This window comes from Monosiga brevicollis, genomic scaffold (genome assembly GCF_000002865.3).
Source record: "Monosiga brevicollis MX1 MONBRscaffold_6 genomic scaffold, whole genome shotgun sequence".
Classification (NCBI taxonomy): Eukaryota; class Choanoflagellata; order Craspedida; family Salpingoecidae; genus Monosiga; species Monosiga brevicollis.
Genome location: NW_001865043.1, coordinates 60,387 through 71,984, shown reverse-complemented (window position 1 = coordinate 71,984; position 11,598 = coordinate 60,387). Strand labels below are relative to the sequence as shown.

Sequence of the window (11,598 nt, the reverse complement as noted above, 5' to 3'; positions counted from 1 at the left end):
GAGAGAGGAGAGAATTGAATTGGTTTGGTCGGTTTGAGAAAGAGAGGAGAGAGAGGAGAGAGAGGAGAGAGGAGAGTTGGATGTTGTTGAGAATTGGATTCGTTCAAAAGCCTAGTCCAAGAAGGCGTAATAGGCGGAGAAGGCCGAGTGGTGATGGCAAGGGGGGCAACGTGTGCGTGGGTACGGTGCCTTTGCGTGTGTTTGTCAGGCCATTTAGGCGAGGGGCATGGTCTTGAGGTTGTCCGACACCTTGAAGGGGGCGCCAGTGGCCGCCTAGTATCAGGCAAACGGGTGAGCAGGGTAGTGGGCAAGTCAGGATGGCAGGGTTGGCGAATGAGTCTTCAAGCGTTCGGGGTACGAGCACTTGCCTTGACATCATCCACGGAGATGCCTTCGGCCACCTCGACAAGCTCAAGGCCCTTCTTGGGGTCCACATCAAAGACGGCCTGCAATAGGGGTTTAGCACAAAACAAAAACATACAAGAGAAACCAAAAAAGAGGCCATGAGCACTGCAGAGCCCGGTCGCACGATGCTCGGCCAAGGCATGTGCAGCCATTGACTTACCATTTCAGTGATGATGCGATCGACGCAGCTTGGGCCGGTCAGCGGCAGGCTGCAGCTTTCAAGAATCTTGTGACCACCGTTCTATGCAGGCAAGCCAAGGAAAAGTCTCAGGCGAATGAGCTGACAAGCAAGAGAGATGCGGTGCCCTGAAGTGGTTCCCCTACGGGTTGTAGTACGCCGTTACATGGCTTCCGCAAGGCCTTACCTTGGCGCAATGCTCCATCGTGATGACCACGCGGGATCCGGGGGCGGAGACCAAGTCCATGGCGCCGCCCATGCCCTTGACCATCTTGCCGGGAATCATAAAGTTGGCCAAGTCACCGTACTGGCTGACTTGCATGGCACCGAGGACGGTGAGGTCAATGTGACCACCGCGAATCATGGCAAAGGATTCATCACTGCCAAAGAAGGAGGAGCCGGGAAGAACGGTGACCGTTTCCTTGCCAGCGTTGATCAGGTCCGCATCCTCTTGGCCGGGGCGGGGGAAGGGACCCAGACCAAGGACGCCGTTCTCGCTCTGAAGAGTGACGGTGATGCCCTCGGGAATGAAGTTGGAGGCCAGCATGGGCATGCCAATGCCTAGGTTGACAAACATGCCGTCCTTGAATTCAAGGGCAGCGCGGCGAATGATTTGTTCACGCTTGGCGGCGGCACTGCCAGCGGCAGGCGCCTGGCGGCCACCGTCTTCCTTGGATAGGGTCAAACGCTCAATGCGCTTTTCGAGGGAGGGGGCCTTGATGATGCGGTTCACGTAGACGCTGGGGACGTGAATGTCATCGGGGTCCAGGGTGCCAGTGGGCACAATCTCCTCGACTTCAGCAATGGTGATCTTGGCAGCGCGGGCGATGGGGGCGTTGAAGTTGCGGGCGGTTTTTCGGAAGACGAGGTTGCCGGCCTTGTCGGCCTTCCAGGCGCGGATGAGGGCAAAGTCGCCGGTGATGGCCTCTTCCATGATGTAGTCGTTGCCGTTGAACTGGCGGTGCTCGCGCGGGGCGGAGGGGATTTCAATCTCACCGCTACCATCTGACTTGTACTTGATGGGGGCACCACCCTCGTGAATCACGGTGCCAAAGCCGGTCGGAGTGAAAAAAGCAGGCACACCGGCGCCACCGGCACGGATGCGCTCCGCAAGGGTGCCCTGGGGAGTCAGCTCCACCTCGAGCTCGCCATTGATGTACTGGCGCTCAAACTCGGCATTCTCACCTATTGCACATTGCCAAGCATTGCAGAGCCCGAGGTAAATTTGACGAAAATGGGCAGAATCACGGATAAGGCGGACTAGAAGAGGCCAGCACCGGTTGCGGTGGGACGTGGGGTCATGACCTACCGACGTAGGACGAGATCATGCGCTTAATCTGCTTGTTCTTCAGGAGGAGACCCAGTCCAAAATCATCGACGCTACAGTCGAGGTGAAGGATGCACACGGCAAATGAGTGCGGGTCAACGAGCAGGCCAAGGCAGTGCGATCGGAAAAAAAAAAAAAGCACAAAAAAATCACTGGCATACCCGGCGTTGTTGCTGACACAGGTCAATTCTTTGACGTTGCGGGCGTTGAGCGCGCCAATAAGATTCTCGGGAATACCGCAGAGACCGAAACCTGATGATGCCCAAATCATTGCACCCAGGTTGGCAGAAAATTCGCAGCCAGAAGCATCACGCGCATGATGAGGGGGCGTGGTGGAGTGGGTCGAGCACAGGGCACTTGCGGAGCAAATGCAGGATGGAAGAGCGACTGACCGCCCACAAGCAGCTTGGAGCCATTCTGGATGTCCGCGACGGCGTCATCGGCCGAGTCGTAGAAGCGAAGGCGCTGAGCAGCCACTCGGCTGGTCGAGAGCGAGCGGCGGGCGGCCAGGGCCACACCAGTTGCGGTAGAGCGCAGCATGGTGCTGTGAATGTTTTTCACCTTTTGGCTATACAGCACAAAGACACGCAAAGTTGTCCAATGCGGACCCTAGGTATTGCGGCGCGCCCAGCGTCAAGCATGAGGAGAGGATCTCGGCAAAGTCAAGGCCCCCGGTTTAATGTTGCACACCACCCGCCGCCAAAGCATGCGCAGGAGGCAAAAAAACCCCCCTCCGGGGTCCCACACACCCTTCCTCATCCCACCGCTAAAAAGCTGTCGTGTACGTCAAGCCCGCTCCCCCAGTCCCCTTCCGCCTCCTCTCTCCGCTGCGCACACCCGATGGGTTTGACCAACCTGCTGCTCACTGAAGACGAAAAAGAGAGCAGAGAGCGAGCCAGAGAAGAGAGCGAGAGAGAGAGAGAGAGAGAGAGAGAGAGCTTGTGAGTGAGAGATAGAGACAGAGAGAGAAGAGAGAGAGAGAGAGAGAGAGAGCTTGTGAGTGAGAGAGAGAGCTTGTGAGTGAGAGATAGAGACAGAGAGAGAGAGAGAGAGAGAGAGAGAGAGAGAGAGAGAGAGAGAGCTTGTGAGTGAGAGAGAGAGCTTGTGAGTGAGAGATAGAGCTTGTGAGTGAGAGATAGAGACAGAGAGAGAAGAGAGAGAGAGAGAGAGAGAGAGAGAGAGAGAGAGAGAGAGAGAGAGAGAGAGAGAGAGAGAGAGAGAGAGAGAGAGAGAGAAAGAGAGAGGGAAGATTATTCAAGTGTGGAAACAGTGTATAGAGTGTATAACGTTATCTATGGAATAATAAGCGTTTCACAGCAGGAGCGTGTGGGTAGACCAGTTGCTGTGTATATAGGCAGGGCACAATCTATACAAAAGAATCAACACGCAAAGAGGGAAAGCAGAGAGAGAAACACACACCACACACACACACAAAAGCAGATGTTTGTGTTTTGCAGACACACACACACTCTCTCGTTTGTTTTGTGGGGACTGGTGACGGGGCTGTGTGTTGTAGAGTGGGATAGTGCGCGCGTGTGTGTGTTTTCGATGGCGTCGTCCAGAAAAGGACTGGGTGTTCGTTCACAAGCAAGGAGGGGTCGGCGATCGGTTTGACGCCCTGCCAGCGAGCGCCCCCGGTCATGAAGCAACAGAAGATTCGACCTCACCTGATTCCACCAGCAGGCGAACGCAGTCACAACCTGTCACATGGGCTGGCATTGCACAACCCAGATGCATCAAAGTGCGTGCATGCTTGCAGGTGAGGGCAAAATCGGAGACAAGTCGAGCAGCATAAAACTTCTGGACCATCGGCTCCGCTCGTCTTGCGAGGACCGGCGCTGCATGGAGGGGTGTTGCTAGACAGACCAGCACCTGGCTGGGCAAGAGCGCGTGCAAGCGACACAAGTTGCCAAAACTGTTGGCATCATGGCAGCCAGTACACAACGAATAGCCCGAGGGGGATGGGCATGGTGGCCACTGGCCATGGGCACGGCCATCCTGCTCACGGGCACACACGCTTTTCTTCTGAGCCTGGCCAAAGGACCCGACGGTGCACTGCCGTTTGCTTCGGGTCCAATTGTGTTCTGGCAAGAATTTGGTTCGAATCTGCCCTTCTCGTGAATCGTTACCCTCTCTCTCTCCCTCCCCACCCCCACTCACACAGACACAAGCGCGCGTGCGCTGCCCACTCACCTGGCGCCTTGAACGATCTGCAGGCAAGCTTGCCATTGCCCTCATCGGGTGTGTTGCCACACACACACCCTTGCGCTTCGAATGGCGTGATTTCGCTTACGTGGTAAGCAAGACACTGCCGGGCCAACCACGACCCCGAACGTGCTCATCCCAGCATGACACGCCCTTGCTCGGCGCAATGCTGCTTAGATTCCCGCCCTTGGATATGCCGTGAATAACAACCTGGCCATCACTCTACAGCATGAAATGGATGCGGCCACCTTTCAGGTCCCACCCCGCTTGTCTGGACCAATAGACAACTCTATACGCGCGCTGGTATTGTACCCCAGCTCGCTTTATATCGCTCATCAGGACCACGTTGCCCCCTCCAAACAGATACTTTGCAACTTCAAAACCGTCACCACCACAATATTTATGCGCTTACTGCTCCAACGCACCATGCCGGTCGGGCGTTGGGTGGCTGTTGCCCTCGTGCTTTTGGCTGGCGTGCTCAATTCCGCCGCCGGCCTGGCTCATGCCCACGATGGCTGGCAGGTCCGTCCAAAGGGCTAATTTTTTTTATTTCAATTCTTGTTTCTTCTGTTGTGCTTGCTATGTTTGCTTTGGAGGTGCCCTGGCTCATGACATTTATACCAATGCCCCCCTGCCTGTGCAACCTTAGCTACGAAAAGCCTTTGTCACCAGCACGGGCCTTGCTCTCATGGCCTTCTACTGCACCGTGTCGGGCTTTTCCGGCGTCTATTCAGAGGTCATCCTCAAGAATCGACCCCAGCAATCCTTTTGGCTTCAAGGTGTCGTCTCTACATTAAGCCACGCTGCAGCTGCGCCAGGATTTTAGCCTTCCGCAGCATGTGAACTGTCTGGATCAGCTCATTTTTTTCACTCTTCCAACAGGCGTCAAATTATATGCCATCGGTGCACTGCTAAACCTGACACAACTGGGAGATGGCCTGCAGCTGGGCCGGCTTGGACAGTACCCCTGGCCCATCTGGCTGGCCATTGCTGGTCAAATCGCCAACGGTTTGATTTATGCAGCCATTCTCAAGGCATGTTTTGTTGGCCATTTCTATTTGCCGTGTCCTTTTCTCGGTGTTTAAGACCTCCCTCGTGTTGAGACGAGATTTAAACCTTCTGCGGCCCCGTTTTCTTGCCCATAGCACTTGAGCAACTTTACACGTCTGGTCGTGGTGAGTGCGGCCATGGTGCTTGCATCCGGCCTGACCGCTTATGGCCTCGGAACCCAGCTGGGCTGGCCTGTCTGGGCAGCTGCAGCCTGTACTCTCTTGGCCTATCAGTTTATGCACCGAGATGGGAATCCGTCCCGCGTGCGCGACACGAGTCGGCACCCTCTCGAAGCCAAGGCTATTCGTGCAGTGTAAAAAAAGCCATCGCACAGGGTTGGCCAGGCAAAAGAGTCTCTCGTTTCAGCAATCATGCTCAAAATCTGATAATCATCATAAATGTTGTTGCGTACATCGGATTCATGTTAGACTACAGCACATGTTCACCGGATTCCACAAGAAGGCGTCACAAGAAAGTGCAATCCACATATCAGTCATGGCAATTGGCCTGATGGAAGGTTCTCGCAGCCCGGTACTCGTTCTGGGGCGCTTGATCAGGGGCTCAACAACTTGAACACATATTACAGCGACAACAACAACAACAACAACGACAGCAACAACGGTAAACGAGAATACAATCGTCACACCTCATCCATAAAGCGACAAGAATGCAACAAAGCACTGCAAAATTCATGGCGGCTACGGTGATAACTCAGCGTCCGTCACTTGCGTCCAGGTGGCTTAGGCAGACGAGTTGAGAGCGCTGCGCGAGGCATCGCTGCCATGGATAGCATGGTCGAGCTCGCGGTAAAACTCCTTGATGGCCTTGCCAAAGGGAGCGCAGTTGAGGGCCCCATGTGGCTCCGAGTACACCGAGGCACCGGCGCCAATGCCCACAAACATGCCGTACAAAAGCGCCATTGGCCAGCCCAAAATGAGCAGGATGAAGACAAAGAGGCTGGCCAACAGGCGGAAGGGGAACGAGCACAGCGAGCAAAACTGCATGACGGAATCTATCAAAAACATCACAAACCAGGTGTAATGAGGGCGAGCACAGTAGCCGGATCACACTCGGCTGTTCTGTCAAATGGGACGGGTGAAGCAAAACATTCAAGCCAGAGACGGGCCCACGCACTCATGCAGCAGTTGAAGCAGAGCTCGCAGGGCCAGGGGTCCTCGCTGGTGTGCTGAGTTGGACGAGTGCCAACATCAAAAGTGCTGTGTGGCGAGCACCAAGGGTTAAAAGCACGTGAGCGCGCAACCACCATCAAATGCAAAGGCGCTGGTAAAAGTCCCAAGGATGGCGCACCTCCAGACGTCCTTAAGCATGACCCACAGCAGCTGCGGGAACGCAGCCATCTTCATAAACATGAACGAAACACCGCAAATCACCAGCCCAAGGCACATGTCTGATCAAGTGGTAAAAGCAGCAGGACAGCGAGCCCAATGAGCAAAGCGCGTAGTAGCATAAACAAAGCACAGGTCGCGCGGGCTCAGTGACACGGCGATGCGTTGCAACGTACAAATGAGAGCCAAAAAGGCGTAAAAGATCTTGAGTTCAGTAAAAGGGCCCTCGATTTCGTAGAGCGCGTACATGTCCTTTTTGGCAACCAGGCCTCGGCCAAAGTACACACCGACACCACCCATAATCACGTCCAGAGCTACGCAACGTGCGACCCAACAAGTACGATCGCGATGGGCAAAACAAGAACACCGTCGATATGAGCTGAAATGCGAAAAGTTTCAACAGCGGCGGAAGAGCCTGTCATCGAGCCCGCGCTTAAGCACGGCCGGCAGCCATAGGTCCCCTTACCGCGGTGAGGGGTGTAAGACACGAGAACAAAAGGGCCAACGAAAAGAGCGATGAGAGGCAAGGTGGCCAAGCTCAGGGCCGCAAGGACAGGAATGCCGACCAGGGCAATGCAAATCTTGAGGAAGATGCCCAGTTGTGGGGACTTGACTGTTGATGCAAATGGGCGTCGAGCACAAGGCGTTAGGCCCCAGGTCGAGTACAAATGGGAGAGAGCATGGCTCGGTCGCAAGAGCGCACACAAACACACCAACGAGAGATTTGTAGAGGTAGAAGATGACGGGAAAGAAGTGAGCCAGCGCCAAGAAGACAAAGGCCACCATCAAGAAGATTCCCGCAAAAATGCCAACAAAGACACGGCCAGCCACCCCAAGGCAATATATGCAGGGGCAGCAGAGGTTGTAGCGCAACGACTGCGAGCAGAGGTCCGCGCAAGTCCACGCGCAACAGTCATCCTGCAGGAGGACAAAACGATCCGCGTCAGACACGACACGCTTCAAAATATACCGAGGTCGGGCGGGACAAGGCACCATGAATATGCAAATTTCACGAGCATACCGAGCTGTACTGCTCTGCGGGCTTTTGAATGGCAGCTTGCTCAAGACACCACCAAATGAGGCCATCAAAGCCCAAAGTCGTGGCAATTGCCGAGCGCTTGGTCTGCGGAGCGCGACACGATTATAGAGGGACAAGAATAAAGCATTGAGTGCCAAGCAGAAGTTTGAAAGGAGATGATCAGCACGTGGATAGGCACGTTGCGCATACGTACGCCGCTGTGTACGTAGTCACGATCGCTGTGGTGATGAGGCCGGGATGGGTAGGCCTGCTGTGGAGGCGGGGCCTGGTTGCCTCCGTTCATGGGATATGCTTGGTGGGCCGGAGCTTGACTGGGCTTGCCTGACTGAGCCTGGGGCTGCTGCTGAATGGGTGGTTGGGGAAAGGCAGCACTGTGCTGCGGCTGGCTATAACTAGCGGGGGCCGGCGGGCCCCCGTACTGGGCATAGCCGTGGGAGTCTTGGGGTGGCGCTGAAGGCGTGGGGCTGGCAGCAGAAGCGTGTGCTGGTGGCGGGGCATGTGCAGAGTATGGTGGCGGAGCGTTCTGATTGCCACCATCATAGCCAAAGGTGGGATAGGCGGGTCCCGCCGAAGCTTGCCCCCGCTCAGTGCGAGCGTTGGGTTCGGGGGCCTGGCCCCGTCGACCCTGGGCCATGTCCATGGCCGTGGTGCCAAATTTGCGCATCCATTGCAAACTCATAATATTGGTCGTATGATCTGTTTGACCGCCGAGGCGACGTACGCAGGCGCCGATTCAGCCCAGGCCTCCAGAGGCAGGATTTGTCTGCGTAATGATGCACACGGATATTGGTAGGACCACAACGACGATGAGCGAGCCTATCCCTGGACCTCACGCGGGACTGACGAGCAAGAATCGAATGCCACCCCCCCTCCCATATGCACGCTTACTGTGAACCTGAATCAGGCGCAGTGCGACACAGCCAACAGCGGGCTTGAGCAGCAGCGAATCGCAGGATGGGAAAAAAATAAAATAAAATAACATATTGAGAGTTGGAGTCGTTCGCAACGTGTTCAACGTGTTGAAGGTGTTTCATGTGTAGTCGCATGATTTTTTTTTTCTTTTTTTTTCTGAAATTTTCTCTCTCTTTTTGAATCGGCGGCGCTGGGCGTGTGCTAGGGAATTGGAGATGAGAGGGAGGTGGGAGTAAAATAGGGATGGGGCTTGGGCAAACTTGATTCAAACGCAAGCCTCTAGCAACGACCCGATAAGCAGTCAGGTTGAGCATGGCGCTGCCATTTGGAGGCATCGCGTACCTCGGCAGGAGATGCATGTGTAATGATACTTGTGCACAAGCACATGTACGTCCACTTGCGGTTGCGCTCGGCGATCTTTTGTTGCGCGCGCGAGAGTTGGACCACCTTGTCACGTAAGGAATGACATCAAGACGCAAAAGATCAAGAGACCGTCATGGGGAAAGGGTGGATGATGGGTGCACTGCTAGGAGCTGGACTCGCCCTTTCATCATTATGATTGAATTGAAGAGCCTGTCGAGTCTGGTCACTAAGAGTCAAACTTTTTATACTCGACGTCATCCGGGGGTTTCATCTCAACCTTGCCCTTGCTGACTTCGTCCCAGTTGGTGCTCAGCACAGTTCCGTTGGACTCTTGGAAAGATTTGAGCATGGCTCGCTTCGTATCCTCGGATGCTGTTACACGCACAAGAGTGATATTCGAGTGAGCTTGCATGGTAAACAAAAGGAGGCTACGTTTGTTTTCATGGGGAAAAGAAGCGCTCACCGTCGCTATAAATTTGCTGAAACAAGCGGTTGAGCGCTGCATCACCTTCCGGCTGCTCGGTCTTCTCCTCCTGGGCAAAGTTAACAAAAAAAGGCCAGAATTGAGGGTGAATGCACAGGATAGGCTAGGGGTGGGTGCGGCATAGGTTTTAAGTTCAGCGTTCGCACCTCGTCCACCTCCTTGGCAAGTTGATCCCAGTCTTGGGGGCCACGGAGAGGCTTGCGAGCCGCTTGACTGTCGGCACTTGCAGGTCCTGCGCTGGTTACCTTGGCCATTTCAACCAGGGGTTGCGCGACCGCCGCAGCCTCGGCGCGCAAACTGGGCCACTTGATTCCCGTGGCCTTTTTGAGATGAAACTCCAGCTTGACTGGCTTAACCTTGAAGGTACTTTCTGAAGGTACAATGGTGTCAAAGAGAGGAATTTCCATGCTGCAGGGAAGACACGCCAGCAAGAAACAAGGGTAAAAAAAAAAAAAATGGGGTTGGGGTCGGGAGGCTAAACCACAGCATCTCCTACCAGAAATCGGCGTCCTCTGACTTGGGGAGTGGAAAGGCCACGGTCAGGGTTCGAGGCTGAAATTGGACCTTGACCTGGTCTGCTTGCACGCCCTTGATCATCAGGGTCAAATAGACAAAGGCATCCGACTGCCAGCAACCCACGCGGCGATGGGTTTAAGGTCGGCGGGTGAACGAGGAAACAGAAAGCAAGGTAAAAAGTTGGTGAGTCGGTGAGCCAAGTTCTAAGATGCATGGGCCAGGTGTTGTGGAGAGGTGGAGTCTGATCAGGGGCAGAACGAGGAGGGTTGCTGTTGAACAAACCTGATACCAATCCTGTTTCGGTGCAGCCTGGGCGTTGGGCTGGAAGGTGGTCGGCGGGGGCACCTGCGGGGCAGAATCGACTGCACGACGACACAAAACAGGTTAGGCGCAGCTGATCACGAGCATTTTCACGTCTTAGGCCACCACCACATAAAAATGACGACAAGCGTCTTCGTACCGCCTGCCTGTTGCTGGCAGCGTCGTAGTCCCTCTTGAATAGCTTGCACATCGCCTGTGACAAGAGCAGGCGCGAGCGAGACGTGGCGAATGAATGGGTTCTCAGCTCCAGAAAGTGCGCTCACGTCTGGGTGTCACGAATGAGGAAGAGGCCACGGATGGGCATGATACAAAATCGCACCTCCTGCAGCCGTGTACGAGGCGTAGGCTTCAAGCGCGGCCTTTGGTTGCTTCATCTGCTCGTACAGTTTACTAGCAAGGGGGAGGGCAGGTCAGCGGTCAGCATGGCCGATGGGTGACAACCAGTCTCCATCTTTGACGTCGGCCCAGAAGCAGCACGCAGGGTGGGACATACGCCAACTGGGCAAAGCAGCGTGGGTCTTTAGGGGCAGCAGCACACGCTGATTTGACGTCTTGCAGTGCCTCTACATTCGACAGCAGACAGGGTTGCGGTCAGCTTTGAAGATGCAAGGGCCGCAGCGCGGGTTGGCAGGCCAGACCCGTGAATTTGTGGCTGGAAGAATAGACGCTGGCGCGCTTCAGCAGGAGCTCAGCATTGGTGTCATCCTCATCGATCAGGGTGGTGTACTGCTCAAGGGCCCGAGCCAGGTCGCCCTCAACAGCCAAGCGGTTGGCCTCACTGAGAGAACGTTACAAGTCATCAAGCACCAAAGAACCAGTCAGACAGCGAATGCATCAGTGAAAGCACGACGCCTTCCAGAAAGCATCTGAGCAGCCTTTCATAATGCGAGCTGGGCATGGGGGTGCGGCTCGGCTCACGTACTCGAGACTCGCCATGACGCGCCACGAGCTACAGCATTGAACACAAAATGCATTCGAATCAGTGACAGCATGATGGCGTGAGCTGGCAGTGAACCAGTTCAAGCCCCTTGCCTCAAATGCAAGCTAATGCAGACGTACTGTTATAATCTCAGAAGAACCGAACCGAACCGTTGTCGAGAGTAAAATAAAGCGGTCGCTGTCGTATCGCCAAGAAAAAAAAAAAAAAAAAAAACGGAAGTGACCAGAAAAAACGAGATTTAGAGAGATTTAGATTGAGAGAGAGAGAGAAATTTAGAGAGAGAGATTTAGAGAGAGAGAGAGAAATTTATTTAGAGAGAGAGAGAGAGATTTAGAGAGAGAGAGAGAGAGAGAGATTTAGAGAGAGAGATTTAGAGAGAGAGAGAGAGAGAGAGAGAGAGAGAGAGATTTAGAGAGAGAGATTTAGAGAGAGAGATTTAGAGAGAGAGAGAGAGAGAGATTTAGAGAGAGAGAGAGATTTAGAGAGAGAGAGAGAGAGAGAGAGAGAGAGAG

General features: G+C 54.6%; 5 protein-coding genes across 5 annotated transcripts; all 5 read right to left on the bottom strand.

The window, feature by feature from the left end:
- Positions 1–2,516, bottom strand: MONBRDRAFT_35053 (3-oxoacid CoA transferase 1). The gene is made up of 7 exons (XM_001744385.1): positions 2,303–2,516; positions 2,072–2,162; positions 1,893–1,963; positions 771–1,768; positions 566–646; positions 369–446; positions 1–273 (listed from the first exon to the last, which is right to left on the bottom strand). The coding sequence occupies exons 1-7, from the start codon at positions 2,448–2,450 to the stop codon at positions 214–216; spliced, it is 1,527 nt and encodes a 508-aa protein (XP_001744437.1). The 5' UTR covers positions 2,451–2,516; the 3' UTR covers positions 1–213.
- A 256-nt stretch (positions 2,517–2,772) lies between these two features.
- Positions 2,773–4,619, bottom strand: MONBRDRAFT_24104 (uncharacterized protein; the record flags this gene model as incomplete). The annotated part of the gene is made up of 6 exons (XM_001744384.1): positions 2,773–3,031; positions 3,330–3,528; positions 3,578–3,610; positions 4,104–4,218; positions 4,428–4,489; positions 4,541–4,619. The coding sequence occupies 6 exons, from the start codon at positions 4,617–4,619 to the stop codon at positions 2,773–2,775; spliced, it is 747 nt and encodes a 248-aa protein (XP_001744436.1).
- A 3,124-nt stretch (positions 4,620–7,743) lies between these two features.
- Positions 7,744–8,505, bottom strand: MONBRDRAFT_31791 (uncharacterized protein; the record flags this gene model as incomplete). Its single annotated transcript, XM_001744383.1, has 2 exons — positions 8,439–8,505; positions 7,744–8,313 (listed from the first exon to the last, which is right to left on the bottom strand). A coding segment is annotated over exon 2 (486 nt), but the record flags the coding sequence as incomplete, so codon positions are not given.
- Positions 8,506–9,051: 546 nt separating this feature from the next.
- On the bottom strand, positions 9,052–9,906 carry MONBRDRAFT_15883 (uncharacterized protein; the record flags this gene model as incomplete). The annotated part of the gene is made up of 4 exons (XM_001744382.1): positions 9,052–9,197; positions 9,289–9,358; positions 9,456–9,717; positions 9,806–9,906. 4 exons carry the CDS (start codon positions 9,904–9,906, stop codon positions 9,052–9,054), a joined length of 579 nt encoding a protein of 192 aa, XP_001744434.1.
- Positions 9,907–10,107: 201 nt separating this feature from the next.
- On the bottom strand, positions 10,108–11,082 carry MONBRDRAFT_24101 (TPR repeat-containing protein; the record flags this gene model as incomplete). Its single annotated transcript, XM_001744381.1, has 6 exons — positions 10,108–10,187; positions 10,286–10,339; positions 10,466–10,536; positions 10,640–10,709; positions 10,785–10,924; positions 11,069–11,082. Coding segments are annotated over 6 exons (429 nt in total), but the record flags the coding sequence as incomplete, so codon positions are not given.
- Between the last annotated feature and the right edge of the window lie 516 nt (positions 11,083–11,598).